Raw genomic sequence first — 27,203 nt, 5'->3', positions numbered from 1 at the left:
CAATTTTCTGAAATGTCTGAGGAATATTCCCCTGAAAAGCCTGAAGTGTGTCTGGCTGATCATCTAAAAACCTTGTATCACTTGCCACTCTCAGGAATCACGGTTAAATGTTCTACCTGCTTGGGTCAGCTTCTTCATAGAGGGTCTAAGCCCTCAGCGTATCTCAATCTGTTTCCATTTGCAAAGTTTTGCGTTTTTTTCCAGTGGAGATACCAAAATAGTAAATTAAAGCCTACTAAGAGTAATCCTGCCTTTCCCTTAGTTACTTTTGACAGACTCTAAGAAACATGCATACTATTGCTCTGGGATATCCCAGAGCAATCCAACCCAGATAGCTTTATTTATGCACAGCAAGCAAAGAAAAGCTACTTATTAGCTTAAATGAAAAGCTGCTCTCACTAGTTGTCACTATACCTTTGACTGAGAATAAGGCTAAGGGACCATTTTCCATATGCTACTTTCCAAACCAAGCTATGAATATAAGGCACCGTATCAGCAGAATTTTAACAAAATTTAATGTGCTGTACACCAAATTACTCTAGCATCAAGCAGCAATGGTATGAACCAGTATTAAAAGCAAGAGTACAACTGCTCTATTAACTATATAAATTATTTTAAAGGTATGCCACAGAAGTAAATGGCCATTTCAGGTGCTGCAATTATCAAGGGAAATGTGACCAGAAGAAGAGGGAATAAGACAAGCAGGTTTCTGCCCTTTCTGGCTTTGCCAGATGTCCTCTTCAAAAAACCCACTGCTGCTTGTAATCTTGTGACTGACATTTATGCTGACATTTGCTGGTACTGCAGCGGAGGTGATGACTGCCAGCAACTTCCTTCATTTAAGTTTATTCTTTCACCCCATTTGCATGTATGTTTTTTCCCTTTTTTTGAGAGAGCACTGGAAAATGCTAATGGCTCGTTACGGCTAATGGCTCATAAAGCTTATGTTCCTCAAAAACCGTACGTGTCTAATGTGGAGGAAGCTAAACTGATCTCTTCACATGTCTTTAAAAAATCGTCATGTCTAGAGAAAGGTGAGCTGCAAAAAGCTCTTTTTGTATGTCCCAGGACCTGCTCTGGGTGCCAATACAATATCTATTGACACTAACGCCATGTAATGTGGAGCAGGCACCAATATCCCTTTCACTGTGTGGAGTATGACAGATATGACACTAAAGGATACTGCTAATGGGAGATGCACAGAAAGTAGCCTGCTGATCTCAAGTAGGACTAGTCAGGCAGCTATGAACAGATTTGCCTCTATAAGCAACCTCGAGAAATTTAAACTCTTGAGGAGACCATTTAAATTCCTTTTAATTTACAATGCTGATGTATGTGAATGAATTCAACAGGGAACATAATTCCAGCTTTATAGGACGGTATCTTAGTCATTCTAATGCAAGACGTTCCTTGAAGTTACGCAGAAGTTAAATATCTAAATTCTGTGGCTGTGCACCTTCAAATGGAAGTTATACCCTTCAGCAGGGAATTTAGGTTACCTTTCAGCATGCTATTTTAGTGATGTCTTCTCTAACGCTTCTTATGCATTTATGAAAAAGTCATGTATACCTTTGGTAAAACGATGGTCTCACTTAAACAGAAACCTAAGAATTTTCTGTGGCAATCTAACCGAGGAAGACTTTCTCTATTTGGGTGACTACTTTCAAGGAGGTCTCTTTATAGCTAGGGAAGAAAACTAGAACAGTGCCCAAACCAAAAAATAAAAAAAGTTCTTTCACATGAATTCATTTGTGCCTGTCTTGCACTTGCCTCTTAGGTGAGACAAATTTTAGTTCAGAAGACCTGCTCCAAACCTACAGACTTGGATCTAAAGTCACTGAGACATTTATATGACGTGAAAAGTGTGGTCATGTGTGCCACTTAAGTTCTATCTGCCTTGATGCAAACTTGACTGATGCATATATTTTACAGATGTTATCTTTCACAGGGATATATTTTACTGTCAAACTTTTACTGGTATGTAAAAAAAATGTCAGGTTGAGTCAGGGATATTAACTAAATAAAACCTGAGTTCATCATAGGTAATTACTCCTACTGCAAAAACTTCCCCATTTAGGCAATCAGTGAAAAAAATATACTACTCTGAAATTTATCCAGTGACAGTCAAACAAAGGTAGTATCATAACCCAAGCAAGCCAACAGTTGATGTACCAGATTAACAACTGCATCTTACTAATAATAAACAATAAAAATAACCTGCAACTCCTTCTGTTTTTCCTTTCTAAAAAAAGAGGAAACATTTTCAGTTTCATACGAACTGATCGGGACTGACAAGATGCAATTCTAAAAGTTTTAGTCAATTTAATCCAATTTAGAGAAAAAAACCTACAACAAATTTTAAGTAATTTTGACTAATGGAATGATGGAGGAAATCATAACTGTTCACAGATATTCTGTAGCCAGGAAATGAAGCCAAATTGGCCAGCTAAGCTGTTCATTGTGAGCTTTTCACTTAGTGTTAGTGTGTTCTGAATGAAAAGAGAGGAAAGCCTTCAACATCTGAGACATATTCTTGTACCAAACTGATGTCAAGCATTAATTTTAAACATTTAATTTAATGAAACCTTTCAGTTCATATTTAACAGAACATGACATATTTTGCTTCATTGAAACTCATTCTGTGACAAACTCTTTCCTCACAGAAACAATTCTATTTTCAAAATTTAATTCACTTTCAGGGTTTCATTTTTTTGTATCCAGAAACAATTTAAAATGCATTTTCCTGCTGTAATAGGCTGCAATTAAGAAAGATAAAAAAGAGCAATTACTATGTCAACCTAACAAAGCCAATGCAAAAATTCCCTTTTATTTCAATAAACTTTGCTTCGGTCCTTTGACTGCAATTGTTCGTTAGTTTCTATGCTCCTGCTCTTCTTTTCTAGATTGCTTAATGATAAGGAAGGTTAGAGAGTTGAGTTAGTGGACAAACCATTCAAGGCTAAGGCATTTCTGATGCTCCCTCTGCAGCACAGTTGAGTATTTAAGCATGTAAGTGCCACATTTCTTTGCTGCATCTGAATGCAAAAGGATGGGGGCCTGTTGCAAGGAGGTAGAGCGCGCAGCGCATTGCTGGGTAACCATGACAATGAGACAGCAGGAAGAAGAAATGTTTGCCTAAGCAGCATCCAGTCACATAACCCCAGCGTAACACTGCTCTAGTTAAACAATATGCCAGAGGGCTAAGAAGGGCTTACTTAGTGGTGCACAGTAAATAACATGCCCCATCTCCAGGTGGAGACATGCAGGGACCTTTCTGTCTCCTAAATACATGCCCATGAAATCACCTGAGCTTGGCAAAGATCTCTTTGTGCACATGAATTAATACTGCTGTATTTAGCCACAGCTGGTGGCAGATTATCAGTGTAACGTCATATTGCTACTAAACCCACTGGCATTCGAGGCCATCTGAGTATCTACCTCCCCAAAATCCCACTGTCAAGCTTACCTATGAAAATGATGCAAACCAGAAAGTTAGCTAAACAAAATAATACACATCTTGCTATTACAAAACATATGTGAGGCACTGCAAAGTTAGGTGGCACTTTATAGATGTTTACGGAAAAGCCATATTTGAGATGTGGCTTTTGCTCCATAACCCTTAGAAATCCAGTTAGCTTCTCTTCTCCTGCATAAAAATTGTATTTGCTCTGTCATTTGACTGTAGGAGTTCAGCAAATGCTGCACCCTGCACATTTCCTCTATGTCTATGGGTACAGTGCTGGGAAGCTACATTATTCTGGGGCACAAGAGTGCCTCAGGGACACAGTTTCTTTGTTAAATCCCCGAGGCAGAGATGGAGCACATCAGACGCACGGTCCTACATTTTACACCATGCCAGAAGCCTGTGGCCCTTCCTCTTGCTCTAATTCACTTCTTAGAGAACCCACAAAGCAAGCCCCTGTCTCTCTCAGATGTCTTTTGCAGTCATTCCCAGTCCTTCTCTGCTGTAAGTCCTGGAAGAAGAATGCTCCCTTGCTCAGCTTGTCTTCCATCCTTCTGCAGCTGCCCTCAGGCAGACGAGCCCTTTACTGTTTGATCCAGTTTGGCAGCTGGATTTAAACAATCTTCAGAAATCTGTGCTAAATCTAATCTAGTCTGACTTCACTCCTCCTGAAACCCACAAGTTTTTTGCAAATGAGTCTCCTGCTTTATCAGCTACATAAGTTTTATTTAATATAATTAAAATGCTGAACTGGTGAATCTTCTCACTGAGGGGAGATTACAGCTGGATGCATGAAAAGGGTACTCAGCAGGACGGACGCGCAGAAACCAACAAGCAAGGGAGCTAGGGACCACAGAACCCCTGATATGCACAATACAGGGGATATTAAAAAGTGGGTAGGAGGCAATGAGCAATAAGCATCCGAGGCCACTATGTCTTTTAATCCTCTGGCTCCCTTTCTGTCTGCATTAGCTGACTTCTGCGGGATGACTTGGTAGGCATTTAAGGAAATGAACTGCACTGTTTTGTCATGTGTAGCAAAATAATTGACAGCATCAAATGAACTCAGCATCAAGCTGGGATCACCCAGTTACAATGGTAGGAGAAATTAAATAGCATTAATTAGAGTGAGAATATAGAACTCTTTCTGCCTGGGATGTGCCTCTTCACTTAGCTGACAAAAGCCTCCATGGTTTGGCTTATTAAGAGCCGAGTTGATAGGAAAGCTGAAGGGAAAAGAGGAGCATTCTCCATTGTGTGCCAACCCAGCTGAGGGAAGACTTGAGTTTGAGACTGACTTTTAAAGAACAGCAAAAGGTTAATGAATTTTTATCCCAGCCACCATTAATACATCCGAAGGTACCTCTAACTAGACCACAGACAGCACTTTTGCTCTTATTTCACTGAGATCAGGTAAGTATTATAGGCAAGGGAGAAAGAATCAGAGAGAAAAAAGATTTTTTCGGTGTCCAGAAACCAAAACAATCTCCTGCTACAGTAGTCTTCCTATGGGCTATGCAGCTACCTGTACATGTTCCGTGTTAAAGCTTTCTCCATAACATTTTTTCCCCTATTTTATTGGCATTTGATATAAACCAGACTGCACTCTGCATTAACAGAAGGAGCTTGATTCTTTGAGGTACAATGAACTCTCGTTTCCCACTGAGCCTGCGAAAGAGGTTGACAGGCGAAACAGCCGAAGGTAGGTCCCTTGTATTCCTTGGAAATTGCTTTCCTGCACCCTCCATTCTCTGATACATTGGGAAAGGGCCAGGAGAAATACCAGAGTTTCAGTCTCGACTCAGTTCTGTACTCTGTGATTTGAATCTATCCCAGCTTTTATGATACAACTATAGAATATGAAATATGATAACGCAAACAAAGTGTAGAAAAATTAGTTACATTTAATAGGGTTTATTTGCCATCTTTTGGTAAATAAAGCATGTTTGCATAAAGCATGTTTGCATATACTCTTTCTTAAAAAATTGCCTTTCCTTTTGTATGTATACTTGCCTTTTTTCTGTACTAAACAGTTAACGACATTCCAAACTACTAAACAAAAACCTGTGAACATTTTGGACAGTAAACTCTTTTTCCCATTACATGTCTACAAAATGCCTAAAACAGACTAGTCCTGTTTTCTGAACAGAACCATCTAGGAATTTTTGTTATTTAGAAAAATAATATTTTTATTTATTTCTTTAATTTAAAAATAAAAATGTTCTTTAATTTACCTGATTCCTTTGTAAAAAATAAGGAAGAAAAGTGGCAACAGATTTCCATAAAATACCAGTATGGTAAAAGTGCACTATTGAGGAAATCACCTATGAGTGAGCTAGAATTACAGATTAATAAATTACACAATGTCCACCTCAGAGCACTCAAAAGTTCAGATGTTTCTTTGAGTCTTACTTAAGCCTCTTGAATCTAAGCAACTACATAATTTCAAATAGTAGCTGCACTATGTAAAATGTCTTAGAGAGGAAGATGCCAAAATGGACTGAAAAATCATAGACTTTCCAATAAAAACATTCTTTTTGGTCAACATTATTTGCTAAATTCAACCTAAACACATTAATCATTTTGCTCAACCCACAATTGCATTTTTCTGTTAATATATTAATTATCCCTCCAACTTCTCTCAGCTTTTCTTACATGCCCTGACTCTCTACTTTCCTTAAATAAATAATGGCATATCTTTCTCCCATATTTAGAAATATAACCTCTCTTAAATTGATGCTTCTATGAAAAACCTCACTTGGAGATGCTGTGACACTTGATGGACTTGAAAACTCTGCCCAAGAAAGGATGTGACAGCTGCATGATCCCTGAAGAATCTTTAAAGGGCATCCAAGAGATAATCCATTGCTCGTACCACACAGAAGTACTGCTACAGCTAGAGGGAACAATGAACTGTATATATGAGAAATTGTGGGCCAGTCAAATCAAGGAGAGTAAAGAGAAAAAAAAATCAAAGGAGAAAACTTGAGCTGATCACTCTTTTCTTTTGTTTCCTACAGAACTCAGAGGAAGAAATACGTGCACACTGAATTTCCCCACCCCAGCCTTTTCCAGGCTTTACCTATAAGCAAGACGAGCCGAGAAGGCATCAATGTGAGTCCACCAAAATGCTCACTTTTGCGCTCAGAAGATGTTAATCTTAGAGAGCAGTCTTGACTAAGGGCTGCCTGCGAAAGCTAGGGAATAAGCTTCACTGGTCAGTTTAAGTGCAGGATCCTTTGTGCACAGATTTAAATGGGAAGTTACTTTAGCTTCAGGGAAGCAGAATCTAGCCCAGAAATCTCACAGTGCAATGCATTAAATAAATATTATTCATTACAGTTAAATTAAATGCAAAACATATACTTTACCATTTTATGATGAAGAGTATTGCATAAAATGTCAATAAAGGTTAAAAAGAAATGGCCTGGTTGGTTTGTTAAACCATGCGAGTTAATTTCCAGTTGCTGCTTATTTTAAGAACGTAAGAAAGAATCTGCAGCATCATAAAAATACAGATTCTGTTTCTTATATTTTCTTCTCATAAAAAAGGGAAAAAGAAAAAAAATGTGAAAGACCTTAGAGCTAGGGTATTTGGTTTGAGGATCAGTTGAATATTTCATTTTGTCTGGAGCACTAATTATAGACTTGATTATTATATAAATATTGTTTTATATTAGTTCTATGGTCAAACTTCTAAATTTAGAATTAATCTTTTTTTTCATGATGCAGTTTCAATAATAAACATTATGATCAAGTCTAGGTGTATGTTACAGTATTAAAATGCCTCCTTTTCAAGCACTCGGTGGAATCACTGTTACTGCTCTGCTATGGCTTAGCTAGTCTGCCTGTAAAAATGAAGATTTATTTTTATGCGGCTTGAACTAAAACAACTAATTTTTGATGTGTGCTCACCCTTAACTATGAACATTGTGTGCAATGGCAGTTTAAATGTTTTATTTTCAAACAAACAGGCAAATGGACTGTTATTTCTATAAATACTAACAGGATCATGCCCAAGCACTGAGATTTTTCAGCCTGGAGCAAGAGGAAACCACACATTTTCTGTTTATTTTTGTGGGTTTTACTATTTTAAGTAACATCAAGCCCTGGACTGAAGATATTCTGACATTTCTGGTTACTTTGAAGGAAAAAAGTCCCAATAGTTTCTTAGCAAGTTAGGTCAACTTATGCTAAGTCACTGAGTGATAAAAAAGTATTCTCTGTGGCAACAATATATGCAATGTCCTCCTGGATGTCCATCACCAAGTATCTTGCAATGGAGCTCAAAAGAAATACATAGGAAGATGGGAAAATGGCTGATGGAGGGCCTGGTCCTACTAACATGTACCCAAATCTACTCATGAGCATAGTGCTATTAAGTGTGATTCTGCAGGGATATTTGAGAACTGTCCCTGTCTCCTTAACTGGGAACAGATGTTGACAGTCATATCAGATGCTCTTTCTGTTCTCTCTTCCCCTGACCTCAGTTTTAACACAGTCACGAAGGACAAAATGCCAAGGTTCTTGTGCTGCCTTTGGAACAGTAAAATCTGAGCATCAGCTATATGGTTTAGACTTGTGCACTAGTAAATGTTGTTTTGGTTTTCCTTTGTAGCTGGCTACTTATGTTTTGAAGGGGCAGAAATGGACAATTGTCTGGGTTTTTTTGAGCAAAACCTCTGCATCTTTTGCTTGGCTTCACTTAGTAATAACCAGCTGATTATCTGCAGGTAACAAAGTACTGGTTGAGAATTTTAACTCGCTTTTTGAACAGACAAATTCAGACACCATTAGATGACTCAGGTTTTACAAGGATATCAACTGCATCCTTTGAAACTGAAGGCATTTGCAGCCCAGAGTTGCTCCTCTAAATCTCTGGTCAGTTTGAAACAGTTTGACCTCTGTATCTCATTTCTTTGCAGTAATAAAACCCTCTAATAAATAGAGAGAAAAATGATTGAAATAGGTAAATACAGAAAAATTAGGGAAGGAGATAGCTAATGAACTCAATTGCAATCACTATGCCAGTATTGCCTTAACTTAAAAGTATTGATTAAATAACTGAATATTTACATCTTGTACTGGCACTGCTGAAGGCAAATGATGCATTGCAAAGCAAACAGAAGCTGACCTTTGCACGTTTTCCCATCAGGCTGCAGGGTAAATCCAACCGGGCAACTGCATCGTACCCCTGTCGCGGTATCCTTGCAAGTCCGATCACAGCCTCCATTATTGACAGCACATGTTTCTGCAGAATGAAAGAGAAAGAGAGAGAGAGAGGGAGAAAGGGAGTGTAATGAAAGGTTCTGGGGGAGGGGAGAGGCACCGACTCTTTGGGGCAATATTATAACATTATGAAAGCAGTCTAAGTTTAAGCAAGCCAACTGAAGCAAGCTCTCAAGGTCATCAGGGCCCACGTACTGGTTTTGACTGGTAAATCATTTCCACAAGTCGTGATTTCTTTCTCCCCCCGAACTCGTGTTTTTATTTATTATCTTTAATTAGTGCTTTTGAACTGTCTTAGACAATGGGATGGGTTATTACATATGAAACAAGTTTAAAAAGAAAAAAAAAGTGATTGCCTTTAAAAGCAGAACCAAACATTCAGTCTGTTTCCTATCAGTCAATGTCTAGCCGAGGCTTTTTAAGGTTCATTTTTTTAAATGATGTTGTAGGCATAATGAACTTTAAAAAGCAGTAGAAAGCAAAGCAGAGTGCTAGACTTGGAACTGAGAATTTAAAATCCTTAGTTAAGAAAGAGTTAATGGAAAGTGAACTACATATATCACTTTGACAAGAATCTACATGCCCAATCTGTTCTTACTGAACTACAAGCAAAAGGCATCTGGGTTTTGTCCACTTAAAGCTTTTTGCAAATTGAAAGGAGTTTGGAGTGGGTGGGAGGGCATAATTGAGGTCACTGAACCCATTCCAAGCTGTGTCATTGAAATTTCCCAGTGCTTGTAGTATGTAGAAGGGTGGCTGGGCAAACACAGGCAAGAGAAAGCTGCAATACTTCTGAGCTTTTACAAAAGCGGGCAACGACTATTAGGTACCACTACATTAAAAAAAATCTTCAACTTCATTACAGAAAAAGCAAAAACCCCTCCCTCATAGCCATTATTTTCTGTTACTCCTGTGTGCACATGCGCACACCGCACACATACATACGCACACATACTCACACACACATCCATAAAATAGATAAAAGGCAAGTGAAATGATTAACTTTGCTTTGATCGAGAGAATAGAGTGGATGTAAGGATGCCAATTTAGCACGTCAGTTTGAACTGTGCATTTATCTCAAAAGTATTTACTTCAGAGAGCAAGTCCTTTTAATAGTATCTTTTTCAGTTGCTCTGGCTTTGATTAAATTAAAATACCCCCCTGCCCCCCAAGACTGCCATTATTCTACTCAGCTCACCTCATTCTGGCTTTCCCTAAAGAGGCTTTGTCATTACCTACTCAGATTTACAGACTCCTCTTGCTGAATATTCACAGTCTGTGTCACAATTGTACCCTGTGGACAGGGTCTGACAATAAGCTATAGGATATGCTAATCAGGAATTGCCGTAGAACAGTACATTGATCAAAAATTGTTTACACAGGACAGAAAAGGCTTTATCTTTCAATTGACTAGTACGAAAAGATTTTTATTTTAAAGTAGCCTCTGCTAATGCCCTCAAGGTGAACTTAGACTGGCCCTTTGGAGGGACTTCACTGCTTCAATATAAGAGAAAAAAATGTAAGTGGGTTTTTTTTTTCCTTTTGCACTGGCACAGACCTCTACATCAGTTGTGGAATAAGCTGCTGGCACTTGGGAACAAACTGAAAGCAAGGGGTTTGGGCACACATGCACTAACAGCATGGGACAGAAGTCTGCCGTCCCTATACATTCACACATGCTGTACTAGACAGATTTTAAAATTTTTATGCCATGTGTGCTATGTAATAACATCATGTAAAAAAAGCAATCAGTATACGAATGGATTTGCATGTAACTGCCAGCAAGCACTGCTAACAAATGGATTGACATGTTTTCTGGAACAGCTTTCTGAAAATGGAGCTGAGTCTGCAACTCCTTATTTTCAGGAAGAGTTCTTGCTCACCTTAGGTACGATTTGCAGGACCTGAACCTAACTGTTTAAGTAATATAGTTCTGATTTTCATTTACTCCTCTGGGAAGGACTGTTTTATAGACTTAGAGGCTGACACTGCTGCTTGAAGAATTCTTCTGTAAATGACAATGCTGGCATTTCCATTCGTATGGGAATGTGTGTGTGTGTGTCCTCATATGGCAACATATCAAATGATTTTATGTTTCAGAGAAAGGAAAAAGTTTCATGTCATTTAAACCTTTTTTACTGGGGTACAGTTTAATGGTAGGATGATTTGCCAGGAGTAGAGAGTTAAGGTTAAAAAAACGGGAAAAAGTGCTGAAGATGTACGTTTGGCATGGCACTGCAAAGAGCCGTAAATCTTACGTTAGCAGATTAACTTTGGCATATGAAGAGTCCTTTATTGCAGTTCATCAACACGAGATGAACATAAGCATTAATATTTCTGCTTTCTGGATGACATCCAGTGAAAATGAATAGACACAACAATTTTTTTTTTCCCATGGCATGGATGACTGGATCTATAGGGTAAGGGTCATTCAGTGAACAAGAGTTATTTCTATGTATAAATAGAAGGAATCAAGCCAGCTTTTCTTATTTTCACAGAGATTTAGTAAAACAAACCAAAAAGGATAAATACCCTTCAGCTTTTCTGGTGACTCTGACTTTAATGCATGCCGAACTCTAAGAGAATGAAGATCTAAGTGAGCGAGAGGACATCTGACAGTACCTCTAACATTTTGGATAATCGGAGAGATGTACTGATGAAATTCCTTAAACTCAAGGTCATGAGAAAACATTGGTAGAAGGAAGTGAACGTGAATAGCAGAATGTGGGAAAAAGGTATTATGAGTTACATCAAACCGAATAGCTGAGGCCTATATACAACATAAACTGAAGCGCGTCACCACCTGTGTTCATTAGAAATGACTTCAATTCATTTTTCACCTCACCACTATCAAACTTTAGTATATATTTGAAATGAAAATACAAGTTTCAGATCTCAAATAAAGAACAGAAGCAAATTACTTATTCCCAAGCTATCACGCTGGAGAAGCTATACTTATATGGAAGGGAAAGAACGAATGTTCAAAATCTGGATCAGATCTTCATGGTGATATTGATCCTACAGACCATTTTCCACTGGTTTTTTCCTCTGTGAAAGGCAACCTCAGCATATTTATTACTCTTTTTTTTGTTTGTTTCAGACTTTTTGGCACGTTTCTGATGTTTTTTGTTCTGATGAGGGAGCAGAAGAAGAACTGGAAGACACAAATAAAGCAGTGTCTTGTAACTGACATTTAGATTCCGTATGAATTATGATAAAGCTCATCATTTGAAACTATTAGACTTTACTGTGAACTTAAAGTGATGTTTGCAGCCCCACTTACATCCTTATTGAATTCCCACCAGAAAACTCAGACAGAAACAGGGATCTAAAGAGAAGGACACCTATTTACATAAGGCAGTCTGGGACGGCTTACATCGTGTTTTTCTACTGGAAGGTCCTAATTCTGCAACAATCTCTCATGTATCTGCTCCCTGGATCTATAGCCAAGAAGTAACCAAAATCATTACCAACATGCTATACCTATGGTCTACTCAATTAGGATATTTATTGTTTTAACAAAAGTCCATTGCACTATGGGATATGCACCGCTTCTGGATATTAAAATATCCTATTAAAAAGCAGAAGCTTGAGCTGGTGGTTCTGCACTGGATCAGGAATGTTGACGAAGTTACCAGGTGAAGTTACATGGGCATTCAGTCCTTTAATACGTCACTTCAGTGTCTGCAAGGGTTTAGCAGTGAAAGATCAGTTCTCCAGGTTCTAGTTCTGAAGTTTTTGAACTAAAGCGGAATCGCTACCAGGTGGCAATACAGCCTGGTCACTTTCTTAAAAAGAAGAGTGACACCAGACAGAATTTATTTGGTTTTGAATACTATTAAATGCCCGAAACTCTGAACACGTGTCATGGTTTGGGAACATTTCTGAAAACCTAAATTGCAGCTTCTTTTATGAACCAGGTAAACATAACCATTCAAAATGTAAGCTTCTATTCAAATCTGTTTTTTGGAAGTGGCCAATTATTTCATAAAGCCATTGAAAAACTGCCTTGAAGACAGATGTCTCCAAAATCTGCCTCCGATTTTTGTGACTTCATTTTATCTCTATGACCAAAAGAACATGACGTGATTTTAAGGGTATTGCTCAAAATCAGGCAATCTTGGAATCTTCATTATTCACTTTGGCAGCCTGGGTCAATTTGAACTGAGATTCAGAATAATGTCTTAGGAACTGAGATATGGGGCAAAGCAGAACAAACCTATACAGTTCTAAGGGACTAGAAGGGATACATCTGAAGATCATACAGTAATATATGGCTTAGTGAGGTCACTCAATATAATCTTTGATAAGTCATGAGGACAGGTAGGGTTCCTGATGACTGGATAAGGTAAACATCAAGAAAGACAAGAGGGGGGATCTGGGCAACTACTGGCCAGCCAGCCTCACATCAGACCCCCATGAGTTTATGGAGCAAATCTCCCTAGAAGCCATTTGCAAGCACATGAAAGACAAAAAGATGATTGGGAATGGCCAGCATCAACTTACTGAGGGCAAATCATGCCTAATTAACCTGACTGCCTTCTACAATGACATGACTTACACTGTGGATAAAGGGAGAGCTGTGGATGTTCACCTTAAGTTTAGCAAGTCTTTTGACATGCTCTTCCATAGTATCCTTATGGCCACAGTGGTGAGAGATAGACCAACAACATCCTGACTTGTATTAGCAAGAGAACAAGCAGAAGATCAAGAGAAGTGACCCTATTCCTCTATTTGGTGCTTGGAGTAACAAAATCTGGAGTGCTGTGTCCAGTTCTGGGCACTGTAGTGCAAGAAAGACACGGACATACTAGAGAAAATTCAGTGAAGGTCTACCAAAATCATGTTTAAGGGGCTGGAGCACATGACGAGGCTGAGAAGCTGAGAGCTGTTCAGCCTTAACAAGAGAATGCTCAGAGGAGATCTTACTTCTGCCTACAGCTAACTAATGGGACAGTAAAGAAGATGGAACAAGACTTTTCTTGGAGGTGCACAGTAGAAAGACAAAAGGCAACAAACAGAAGTTAGAATATGGGAAATTCCAGCTTGACACAAAGTAAAAATTTTTCACCATGAGAGTGGTCAAACACAGGAACGGGTTCCCAGGGAAGCTGTGAAACCTACGTCCTTGGACATATTTAAAACTCAAGTGGACATGGCCCTGAGCAACCTGGTATAGTTGCCCTTTCTTTGAGCAGGAAGTTGGATTAGATGACCTCCAGAGGTCACTTCCAACTTACATGAGTCTATGATTCAATGAAACTGATTCACATATCCTACAGAGACCAAAAAATCTGAGTTTCACTTTTACTTTACTTCTGCTCTAGAATACTGGAGGGGAAGAGAGACAAGGGAAGTACCATGAACACAGCAAGGAGCATGTCAAATTCAAGGGCACAGTTCATGTCTACTCAGTATCCTATTCAAGCTCAAGATCTCTTTGGAATCTCATACGTTCATATCATTGATACATACTGCCGATACGTATCTGATACATCTAGTACTGCCATCGACAGTAAACTAGGAGGAGCTGTGGACTCCCTCGAGGGTAGAGAGGCCTTACAGAGAGATCTGGAGCTGGGCAATCACCAACTGCATGAAACTGAACAAGAGCAAGTGCCGGATTCCTCAGCTGGGACGGGGTAATCCTAGTTATACCTACAAACTGGGGATGAGAGGCTGGACAGCAGCCCTGCGGAAAGAGATCTGCGGGTTTGGGTTGACGGCAAGTTGAATATGAGTCAACAGTGTGCCCTAGCAGCCAAAAGGGCCAACCATATCATGGGGTGCATCAAGCACAGCATAGCTAGCCGGTCAAGGGAGATGATTGTCCTGCTCTGCACTGCACTCGTGTGGCCCCACCTCAAGTACTGTGTGCAGTTTTGGGCGCCTCAATATAAGAAGGACATCAAACTATCAGAGCGTGTCCAGAGGAGGGCGACCAAGATGGTGAAAGGCCTCGAGGGCAAGACTTAGGAGGAGCAGCTGAGGTCACTTGGCTTGTTCAGCCTGGAGAAGAGAAGGCTGAGGGGTGACCTCATCGCAGTCTACAACTTCTTCAAGGCGGGCAGCGGAGAGGGGGTGCTGACCTCTCTCTGGTGACCAGCGATGGGACACGAGGAAATGGAATGAGCTGCATTAGGGGAAGTTCAGATTAGGAAAAGGTTCTTCACTGAGAGGGTGGTTGATCACTGGAACAGGTTTCCTAGGGAAGTGGTCACAGCACCAAGCCTGTTAGAGTTCAAGGAGCGTCTAAATGATGCTCTTGGTCATCTGGTTTAGTTTTAGGTAGTCCTGCGAGGAGCAGGGAGTTGGACTCAATGATCCTTATGAGTCCCTTCCAACTTGAGATATTCTATAATTCTATGATTCTATGATATTTCCAGTAGGAAATGCTCATGTTTGTAAAGTTGGAGCATGGAAGTAGAGACCTAAATTTCTTCCCTAGCTTCCCATAAGCTGCTATGTCACCCTTGGCAAATAACTTGTGTCGGAGCTCACAAAAAACTTTGTGATATATTGGTCTCCTCATGTAAAATAGATGCAGTATTTCCTATACTCATAAGATCTTCTGAAATTCACACAAATATAATTGCTACTAATAGTACAGAAATTACTACCAATAGTACCAAAATTAAAAGCAAGACTTGACGCTCACCAGTGTTAATTTACTTTTTGCCCTGATAATATTTATTCCTCTGTAAATGTAACTTTTTAGAGGGATAAGAGAATTTAATCTTTTCTGTCCACTCTTAAATTCCTTTAGATTAGCATAATATGTAACAGGATTAATATGAAAAAGCATTATATAACAGACAGGTTGGTGTCTCTGTTTTGTCTTAACCAAGGTCAGTCATTTTGGATTGGCTTTATGTTCTACTTAAAAAAATCAATCCCATAAACTCTGGAATGTGTGCATATACCTGCACCTATATGCAAAACTCTGCTTTCCCAGTCTCAGTCAACCTGCTAAAACATGTGATATACTCTTCAGTGGGATAAAAATTTGCTTAAGAAAACATAAATATTCAAATTATTCTCTTAAAAGATAAAAAGATTTTAAAAACCTAAAGATGCTGTACATGGGTATAAGGAATGAGATGGACAAGTAACAAAGTGATCAATCGTATTTTTTAAGAAGACCTAAACCAAAATAAGCTTCTTCAGGTGGTAGGCAAGAAGGTAATTTCAGAAAGAGGCAAGCACCTTCTTTGCACTGTAGAGGTGTAATCCTGCCCATCACAAAAGAAGGCTGAGCCAGGTGGCAGTCATAAAGAGTCCTCAGGAAAAGATGCTGAATATAACTTGGGCTTGTACTATTACTGCCTAAAAGCACAAATGCTATTTTGCAGTCACTGTGCCATTTTGCAGGCCACCAAGATACCAGTCAATGTAGTGTATTTCTACTGTGTTGACCTGTGCTGCTGTATCCTGAGTGAGATACAAGACAGAGGAGTGCTATGGGGATCTCTGCATGAAAGAGGATGATCTTAATTTCATGTTATGGCCCAGAATGTGTAAAAAAGTACAGAAATACTGCACTAGTGATCAATGTCACTTCCCTTTGTCTGATTAATATGCAGCTCTATCATGAACCCTTTCAGCCACAAGGCATGAAAGCAAAACCAAGCCATCTAGCATCAAAGTGTTTCCTTTGGAGATATGGAGAAGTGATTCTCTGATCTTTTCTGTTACCCAGCATGGCAGTCTGCAGCCAACAGGATCCAGAAGCCCTATTTGTTTTCCAACTCTTGATCATGACTGGAAAGAGTGGAGAACAACTGTAAATGAAAGAGCTGTTTTCATAATGTATGTATAAACATGGAAAGAAACCTTAACAGAAGACCAAAAGTGGCCAGCTCTAGTGAAAACAAAAGAAATCATATATAGCCTCAAGTGAAAATGGAGAGGGAAGCCACTTAAGTCTTATCACCTACATTCAAGGAAGTCTTGTAGCAGCTGCTGTCTTGATCATCTGTCTCTTGGGAAAAGCATGAGAGGGACAGTCAATGGCACCTTCTTCCACAGAAAAAGTTGTTCTTGGAAGAAATGAAACGAAAAAATTCTGTACAGCTAATGATTGCCGTCTCCTCTGAATCAGAGAGGAAGGTTAGACTGACCTCCTGTCTTAAGGCCTTGTGCAGAGGAAAAGGATTTTTTGCAGCAACAGGTAGGCAACAAAAGATTAGGTTTGGTCACATCTGTAGGTTTATGACATCAAATTCCAAAGACAGTGAAATCCATACACTGCAAAATGTGCAGTGTGTGCCCTCTTTTCTCACTAATTAACACAAATTAGTAATTAGTAACTGGTTTGAAGGTAATTGCTGTTGGAAACATGGAGAGGCAGGTTTGTGCTGATTCTCAAATTTAAAAGGCCATTGAGGTGTTTAATGCTGTCCGAAGACACAAATCTGGGCAATGTCTGACATTAAGACAAAAGGGAGAAGAGACAGCAGTCCCCCAAAACAAAGAATATTTTCTAAGTTTGCCAAATTTCTGTAAACCATTTAGGTTGACATAGTAAGAGGTAAGTACAGCTGAAAGGAAGACACGAAAGGGGAAAAATGCTTGTTTTCCCTACCTAGTTCCTATGATTGGCCAAATGATAACACTGACCATAGGGCAAGTTAAAGCAAACTAGCAATTCAACTGCCTTTCACTTGGAATTCATTTGCAGTAGCCTGAAGCTCACTGGGGTCAGCAGAAACAGGGTGGTTGGGCTTTGCTCCCAAAATCTGTATCATATTAGAGACGCTTATTTTGGCCCAACTTTTATGCCAGCCAAAGAGCAATTCATGATGGAGCAGCCTGGAATTTAGCAGCTGTGAATTTAGAGTAGCTATCAGGTCCTATCAAGTAGGTCATAGCCCAAGCAAAGTTATGAGTAATAATGCTGAGTGTAATCATATCTACTTCTACACTTGGTCTGAATTTTGCACAAGATCTGAACACAGTATCTTATGCTCAGAATAACTGTCTTAAATTCAGGGCTCAGACACATGAACAAGTCAATCTTGATGTAACTGAAAGCGAAAGGTTGCAAGCAGAATGGCAGCTTTAGAGCACTCACTGTTATAGCCAGGGCAACTATGAGGTATATGGATTACCTTAGACCATTTTTTCCTAATGAGGTGCCTGTGAAATAATATTGCCTGGCAACAGCAGTGGTAAAAAGGGTTAAACTACTAGCAATCTCTGTTCCTCAGCAGATGTGCTGTAACTAAAGCTGTTGTAAACTGCTACTGCGTCTGAACCAAGAGATAACCTGTTTATCTATCCTAAACACATAAAAATCAGTTGATTTGTCTGTATTTAATCTGCAGTGAAACACAAACTGACTCTCCAGGCTATGTGTACAAGACAGCAAAACTTACATATGTAAGCAAAACTAAAAAGTGAGGAAAGGTTAAGGATATCTGTGAAAGAGAGCCAAATATCTGGCAATCTGTAAGTATGAATGCTGAAAAGCTGAAAAATGCCCTGTTAATGTTCATCACCTTGACAGCTATCACAAGAGTTGCCATTCTGTCCTCATTTGCTTTATGTCCTGCACCGATTCCCAACAGATTTTACAGCACATCTCAGCAGAAATGAAATTGCAGAACCAGTCCTAGATAGTGCACATAGAATATCAGCAAGTCCTATCTTAAATTTAAACTGGATTTATTTTTTAAGTAAGATTTCAAAGGAAACTGCCAGGAATTGGGGGATTCTTTTAAGAAGGAAAAAAAGTACATACTCAGGATTGTTTTTATTTTGAGAAGACCTAATCTTAAACCATCAATTGCCATAATCTGTAATGATTCTTTGCATCACTGTAGCATTTTGGAGCCCTCACAAGGACCAAAACAAGTACTCTGTTGTGCCAGCTACTATTAAGTTACAGTTACAAAACAGTGATGATGCTGAGGTGTTAGAGCAGTTCTATGGGAGGGCGAGATCCTGCTCAGCTGAGCGGTACTGGCGCCCTCACCTTAAAGAACATTGAACTCATTTGGTTTAATACAAAAAGTATCTGGAATCAAATTAGCCCATAACTTGTATCTCATCTCCTCTCACACCCAAAAACGCTCTTTGCTCAGTCTGGCTCAAAGGCGGCCTGTGCTGCCAGCTCATCCGTTTCCTTCACGTTGGTATCACAGCACAATCTCCACCAAACACAGCTCTTTCTGAATTCCAGGTATACTGGGTTTTTGCACAGTACACTCTTCCTCTTAACATTTATGTTATATAGGAGACCCTTACAGAAATAATTTTAACCACTAGTGGCATCACTGCTGTATGCAGGTGAACTGCATGACCATGCCTAACAACAAAGACTATCTAATTGGCTAAAAAAACACTCAAAATCCCACTCAAACTCTGACCAAAAATATGCAAATTCTGAAAGCCTGAAACTCGGAAGAGATTAAAACTTAACTCAGGAAAGGCAATTTTTTAAAAAATATTCTGTTAGTTATACAGATGAGCCTGCCTTTAAGTAAGAGGGACTATGCAGTATGAGTAAGAAAGCAATGAGACAGAGAACACATGGTAAGACTGCTGCTGCTATCCGTGAAGAGAATTTTACTGCAAGCGGCAGTACATGCGGCATTATGGCATGAGATCAGGGTACAAGGAGGGACCCAAAGGCCAACAAGCACAAGGAGAAACTAAACACACAACTAAAATATCTGAATTTTCAGTTAAGTGAGAACTATGTTATTCTCATGCAAATCATGCTCTGTGATGCTGAAAAGATAGAGAAAGAGCATTCAGAAGAGTATAATGAAAGAAACAAATAGCTGTGAACAGATGAAGGAGAAACTGAAAGAGCTTCATATTCAGGGAATGAAGAAGGTGAGACAGAAAGGGTATCTTGGAGGATGGGGAATTCTTCACTCCGTTATGCTTGTCTCCTCATTTCCTTGCAATTTCATGATTGGTAGAATTTTATTTGCATGAAAATAGGATGAGAATTCTGCGCTGCCACATACGGAACGTGTGAAGAAACGACTAGGTGAATCTTGCACAGAATCATGAATCCCGCAGCTCTCATTTCAGAAAAGTTCGATTCCTCTTCAGGGAACACTAGATATTTAGGGAACGTAACTTGATAGATTGGATCAGGTGTTTTATAAGCACCAGATGAGTCCAGTCCAGTCCCTTAAAAATAGCATTATTAGTTGTGATTGTGGTGCTTTTTCTAAATAGAGAGACTACATTTAAGAAAAACTGAAATTCTCTGAACATTGTGAAGGACCATTATCTCCTAACCTTGGACAAATCCTTTCATTTAAAATGGAAAAGCAAAACAATGGAAGATACTGGTAGGAATTCTGGATAAGGTCAGAGTCTTCACCATCAGCAAAGAAATGAAGAAAAGGGGTTTTTACAGGAAATAGCACACCATTCACAAACTCAATGAATAAAAGTGACGATAACTCAAGATGAAAGGATCTGCCCTTGGGAGAGAGAGAATGCATGAACGACCTCAGGGATTTTTCCTCCCTGTTTTCTATGATTTCATATAGCAAAGTAGAACTGACAGAAAGAGTTAAAGTGAGGTCTTGGTTTCACAGTTAGTAACTGAGTTAGAGATCCTTCTGGCAATATGCCCGTTAATAATATGTTTTAAATGCTTTATTGATTAAAGCACAAAAAGATTGTGATGCATACAGAGCAACACACTTGGCTTTCTGACAGTGAGCATTTCTAAGTCAGATAAAAGCCATTCAAATAAAGACGTATTTTAAGTAACTTGAAAGAGTCCTAGGAGGCAGTACAACAAAGCTAGGAACTGAAGTACATACTGAAAAGGTGCTCTTGGCTTAAAGTGACCCTTGGTAGGCTGTAACTGCGATAGAAGTTAATTGCTTTGGAAGAACACTTGAAAACAAACACTAGCTTGCCCATCTCCCTGCCCTTCGAGACAGAAAACTGTGAGTAGGATCACCTGGTAACTCTCATTCCATTTTGAAAGAGAACCAAAAATGAAGTCTGCAGAATCCATGTTTAATTCACATTGGAATAAAAGAACCTAAGACTTTTGGAAATTTTCTAATGGAAAACCAGAGCTCGTAACAGTCTGTATTCCAATGGCTTGGTGGTTAGGGCATCATCAGATTACAGGATTTTTTAGGTAAAGAATGCACGGCTCAGTAAGCTCTACAGTTCTACAGCTCCTTCCTGAGCTGCAAAGGAGCTAAATTTGGCTCCACGACAGAGTCCCGAAATCCAGAAAATGGTGGATTTCCATATGAACTACACAATCATTGTGTGTTTTATACAGTAATTCAAGACAGAGGTTTGCTCTGGAGAAGTTCTTCACAGTGAACCACCAGAGGAGAGATCTTTGGATGACTGAAAGAACGACCGAGGAAGGTTTCCATGTTGATAAGATGTCATTTTACACATGGCAGGAGAAAATCACTTTAATTATGACACTCTGGTAATTCTAGTTAACTTTGTGGATTCTATTTTCCTGTAATCAAGAAAGGGCTGTATGTCTCTGCTGAAAAGAAAACAGTGATTCAAAGAGATTAAGTGCTGAAATTCCTAACAAACAAAACACCAGACTGGAGGCAACAGCTTGGATCAGGTAGGCACAAGGGACTAGAAAGCCCACAAGAACAGTTACTCTATGATTCCAAAAAACATAAGCTGTAACACCCCCTTGCTGTTCTGCCAAGCTTATGCTCTTCAGTAGAGAAGACTATAACCCTCAAATTTGCAATGTGTTATAGGGAGAGGCAGAAGTAAAAAGAAGACTTCATACTAGAGAAATTAGAAGGTTTTTATCTGTTATTCACATGCATGTTCATACAGGGCATAGATCCTTGCAAGGTAAGACCTGAGATTTTTTAGCCTTAAGACCACACAGTCCCGTACCATCAGTTCTTCTCAGCTCTGGAATCCCAAGAATTTCCAGGTGGACTAGGAGAAAGAAGGGGAGAAGAGTGGCTGACCACATGAATGTGCATACGGACAACGCATCTCAAGTGACCTTGCCTTCTCCTCCCATGATTATCAATATCGAATTCACGCATGCCCTCTGTAGTCCCTGTTTTATGCAAGCTACCTGAAGGAAGATCTTGGTTCATCAGAAACAGGGAATGTAGAGGACTGCAGCGATAATCTGGGGTGGAAATAGCTGTAACTAGGTACATTCCTGCCACGGAGGCAACCAGGTAAGAGGTGCTCCTAAAGGATCTGCTCCCAGACAAATAAAAGTCAAAGCATGCTTGGTGTCCAGGGTGAATAGGGTAGCCTAATCCTTAGATAATTGTGGTTTAGGAAAAAATGCCATACGGCTGATTATTAAGATCAGATGACTCAAGGTATATAAAGTTGGGTACCACTTTAGGTTCAAATGGGTAAACCTAACTTAAGAAGGATCAGCTTTAAAGTTGTAAATCTCTCTATTTGATGTAACAGATGCTAAAATGTTTGCCTTTGCTGCAAATGCAGTAAGTCATGACCATATGCTCAAATTGTGGGTTTTTTTTTTTTTTTTAATATGATGTGAGCAGCTCATTAAAAGCCATTGTACGTACTGGGCTAAAAAATCTCCTGAAATCAAAACAGCTTTGGTCAGGACAGGATAAACGCAGTTACCTTGGCTGATGTTTCTAGGTAACTTCAGGAGGCACAAGACTGGATGAAAGAGCTGACCAGCACACAGAGAAAGGAGTACTGGCATGTCATGGAAGTGGCCAAAGCAGGACTGAACTGGCTCTGGCTATCTGCTGCAATGTTTGAGATCCTTGGAGTTGAACTGATAGTAGAAGTACGCTTTCCAAAGCAAGCCCACGTTAAGGCAAAAAAAGAGATGATTCTGTCCCATATAACATGCAGTGATGTTCTCTGTCATAAGCTAATCCATGGGAGAAATGCCCAAATCACAATTTCCACAGCTCACATCTCTAGCGATTGCTGTGGAGAGGAAATGGTCTTAGTGGACTGCACACTCAGCTCTCCAGGCAGGTAGCTACGTGCTCATTATAAATGGCTGGGAGGCTACTAAAAATGGAAGAGGAGCCATCTGCAGAAGTCAAATGATTCTTGCCACAAGGGAAAATACAGAACTAGTGAAAATACTACCTTAATTGCTGGTTATGTGCCATTAATATAGGCAGACCAAAGCCCTGCACGTAAGCCACTCTTAGGAAATCAGGGATGGAATGTACACATACAACATATCCCAGCCTGGCAAAGCTGGTCCTTGTTGGTGTGATTTTCCAAAATGACTTGAAGTGCTTCCTACACTACAGAAACAATCTAGGCAGAGGTAAACTTCAGCAGTAACAAAGTCCAGGACAGTTCCAATGCACTTTACAGTTTATACAAGCACTTCAATTGACAGCAAACTAATTTGTAGGGATCTTGGGAGCCAGCTTCAAGGGAAGGGAAGAGAATTACATTCCCACATCTGAGGTGGGCTGCAAATAGCCTTACTGATGACCCAAGAAGTCCAATGGCAAAACCTTAAGCTGTCCTGGCACACAATGAGTTGAACACGTCTTGTGAAGGAATGAATTTCAGTGTAGAGTTTGGGTTTCTGAAGACACTTGTAGCGATGGTATTATTGCCATTTGCACCATTATCCTGGCCTTAAACATGCAAGGGAAATTACTGCGCCTCCTTAACTTCAAGATGGGCTCGATGTCCTGTTGCTCTTTGCTATACTGAAAAGAACTTTGTAAAACTCTCTTCTTGAGACAAGAAGGAACCAATCTTATATCTTCTAGGGCCAGAGGAAGAACATTTTATTGCCAAAGTGAGTTCTCACAACAGTGATCTCTGGAAAGAATGGAAAAGGTGGATTGAAGGCAAGGGAGAGAAACGTAGTCTTTGCAGTTGTTCTGAAGTCATTGGGTTCAAGCCCAAATGAACCTGATAGATTTGACTACTAAAGAGTACAGGGAGGGAAATGAAACATGGGTGTGAAATGGGTCAGGCCCACCTCTTCAAAAAGTGCTGATCAGAGGATAAGATCTAAGAAATGCCCTGGAGAGAACATCATGGTTGTGTTGTTAAAGCACCTCAAAGATTCATGCAGTCTAGTCAGGCCTGTGATGATGCCAATGTAGCAAGTGACTGCATTTTTAAAGACAATATAAAAATATATCATAAAATGTCTTGGTTCTAAGAGTTGATGTAAAGACTAGCCAAAGAGCAAAGCCTTACCTTTGATTAGGAGACAAGGACTTCTTGAGTCTTAAGACCAGACAGTTCTGCAGTCCCGATTCCTCAAAGGGGAAGTTTTCAGCTGCCTGCCACATCTTTGTAAGCAGTTGACTTATTTGTGATGAGGCAGCCCAATGGCATAGCTGATGCTGTAAAACCTATTTTTGTGTCCACAGTATCAAGTTCTATGGAAAAGAAAGCTTCAGGATAGCAACAGACAATTGCTCTATAAAAACCCTGTAGCCTTTTCAAGTGAAAGACAGCACTCAAGAAGCGAGTAATGCCAAGCCAGTGAGATGTGAAAATTTACAATATATATAATGATAAAGCACTAGACTACTGGATGACTCATCTTTACAGTTGTAGACTGTGGGGCCACTGGACTTATGAATTCTATCCAGGGCTGCAACAGCAAAAAAGAGATTTGGAAACTGGATACACGAATAAAACAAACTTCCATCGCTGAAGATGTGACACTGGACAAAATATTTTGAGGATATGTGTATTAGTAGGATTGAGTGGAAATTTGGTAATTCTGAAGTTGTGTGCCCACACTAGAATGGCTTTCATCCGGGTAGGCAGGGCATGATGTACTGTGTTTCCAACTGATGCTGGATTTAGACTGAACACTACGTGAAATGCATTAGCACACTCCTCTTATCAGGTAGGGCAGTCTCATGCTATGATGCTGTGACAAGAAAAACAGTGCTGGCAAACAGGTTCTTGAGGAAAAGAAGGTAAAGGAGAGTGGGGAGGTCTCTGTGACTGCTCCTCAGAAATACACTGAAAATATTTTCAGAAAAAATTGTGTTGTACCATACAAAACAGAGATTTGAACATCATTTTAAGAGTTGAAGGCAGTGCTCAACTAACTGCAAGATAAACTATACCAGATATTTAAGAAGACCTGAAGACATTGGTTGTGCCCTACTGATTTATAGTAAGTCCAAGGTGTTCTGCAACAAGGCGGATGTAAACATATCTTACAGATAATGGTAAGGCTCTGGTTTTAAATGTTCGGATGTGTGCACTTCTGCAGGATGAATGTACACTTTCCTTCCTAACCTACAGAATGTACATGGCTCAACGTCCAGTTTATAGCACCCACCACAGAACTCTGGCAGATGGCAGAACTTCCCCAAAAGCCCACCCGGAGTACAACTGAGGCTGCGCTCCTTTCCACTCTACAGTGGCAATGGCCCAGGGGGAAGTGAAGAAAACGTAAAGGAGCTGTATAAACAGCAATATGGTGCAACATGCACTGATCAGAGAAAAGTCATTCAGTGCCATCTCTTTAATGAGAGTGCTCTTTACTCTGATTCCAAGTGTTTTTCTCTGAACAGGGGAAACAAAGGACAGCTGGAAGCCCTGGGGTCTTTCCCAACATTATGAAAAAAGTTGGATGAAAATTCCTAGGAATCACTGGATGGCTTTAAAGGAAGGTTTCTTGTAGATCATCAGAGAAGACCAGTCTCTTGTTTGCCCCACAAGATCCAGATAAAAATGTATCTAACAGGAAGGAAGTAAGTTTATTTATCTACTTTTCTCTATTTAAGATTTAGCCACAAGTCACAGGACCACACCATGACTAGGACACAGGCCCCTGTAAGAGTCAGTCTGAGCTACAGAGGTGGCCAGTCTTGCTGTAGCAAAATGAGTGGCATAGGCAGTCATGTCTGACAGCAGTCCTGTTTTCCTAAAGTAATCTCATGCAAGCTTATTCTTAGCCTTGGCTGATATTAAGGGTTATAAAGATCATAGTCATTTTCATAGCATGCAGCAAATGACAGGGGACTAGAAATTATCATCTCAGGGCTTGCAACTGAAAGCATCTTTCATCAGACTACTAAAATTACAGAAAGCCATCTACTTTTCCTACTCTCCCAAGATTGCCTGCAGGAGGGTCAAAAATCACAGTCCATTCACAAAAGGTGGTAACAAAATTTCCTGAGGAGCCTTCCAGTACTTTCTAAAACATCTGTTTAGAAAGCATCTGAAGACACATGGAATGTCATGGAAATGCCACTACACTTTTGAAAGGTAGTAAGACTCCATTAAAAAAATAAATTGTGGATTTTCTAAGCATCAGAAATCAGTAGAAATAAACAAGTAGAAAAGTCCCTAAGTAATAAGCCACCCACTCAGATCTCACTTACTAATTAAATTTCTTTTCAGTTCTAGTTAATGTTTTTCTAAGGAATCAGTTGTTCAAACACAGCATGTCCATAAACTCTCAGCTCTTGGCTGATACCCACTAATACATGAGGTACTGAAGAGTTAAACAATGTATTTTGCAAACTGGATTTTTAACTATCTCCCTAAACCTATTTCTAGAGCCTATGTTCAGCTTGGAACTTGCAGACCTGGCATAACTAAGAAGCTTGCTGCTAATCATAACTTTTAAATTCTGTTTGCCTGGATGCTTGTAAGCAGTGTGAGCTTATTTTCAGGTTGGATAATTACTTTTATCAGAGGGTGAGGCAGCAATGCAGTGCACTATACTATATTGCTTGGTCCCTCTAACTCGTATTGTACGGACTGTTAGTGGCTGGGCAAACACACCGGTTTGAACTAGAGGACTGGATTTTCCAGTGGTCTAGACGTCCCTTGCACATTTTTTTTCCCGACTTCCTGTGAGACTGCGGGTCTTATTGAAATTACAGCTAAAAGTGTTAATAGCACCTTTAGAAAGCAAGATGAGCTGCCCCATAGCTTTTGGTAACTTAAATTAATTTAAACAGTGCATCATAAAAAATAAATTGATATGGGTCACTTGCTAGGTCTGCAAACTAATTGCAAATTAACAATCATAGATAATCTAAAAACAAAGGACATATACCTGGGTTTTCACAGGAGGGAAAATATTTTACCTCAATGTTATCATCTAATACCATTTCGGAGTTATAACACCATGCCACTTCCTACACAGTGGTTGTATGCTGGCCTACGGTTAAGCGGATGGTTTGCCATGGGCAACACGATACAAGCGATACGGAAACTTTGTAAATACTGTCACCTACTGCAACTATTAGCCCAGCAATCAACTAAATACTCAAATGAGGCTTCTGGTCTCCTAGAGGTGGTTCTTCCAGACAGGTGTGGATGCTTACAGCCAGAGCTGAGCTTGCCAAGGGCTAGCAGGACAGTCTGCAATGGACTCAATGGTTTTAAGAACTGAAATAGCAACCAGGAGGGAAGGGAGCACAATCTTGTCCTGCCAGAATCTCTTCTGTGGGTGAAGAATCCCTGTCTTGTAAACGGTTCATTGGGTACATCTCACCAATGCTCACTATGTTTAAAACCTAGCAAAAATATTTATATGTGGCGAGTAGTGCATCAG

The 27,203-nt window shown here is 39.7% G+C and overlaps 1 protein-coding gene across 1 annotated transcript in view; it reads right to left on the bottom strand.

Moving 5' to 3' along the window:
- The window catches only part of SCUBE1 (signal peptide, CUB domain and EGF like domain containing 1), a gene marked incomplete at its 3' end in the record, with an annotated part of 209,517 nt that overhangs the window by 64,196 nt on the left and 118,118 nt on the right, over window positions 1-27,203 (bottom strand). Inside the window, exon 8 of the mRNA XM_082308699.1 lies at window positions 8,598-8,714. Coding sequence (XP_082164825.1) covers window positions 8,598-8,714 — 117 coding nt within the window. The remainder of the gene's footprint in view (window positions 1-8,597; window positions 8,715-27,203) is intronic.

Source organism: Platalea leucorodia, assembly GCF_965183815.1.
Source record: "Platalea leucorodia genome assembly, chromosome: 4".
Taxonomy (NCBI): Eukaryota; Metazoa; Chordata; class Aves; order Pelecaniformes; family Threskiornithidae; genus Platalea; species Platalea leucorodia.
This window is presented reverse-complemented; position numbering and strand designations above follow the sequence as displayed.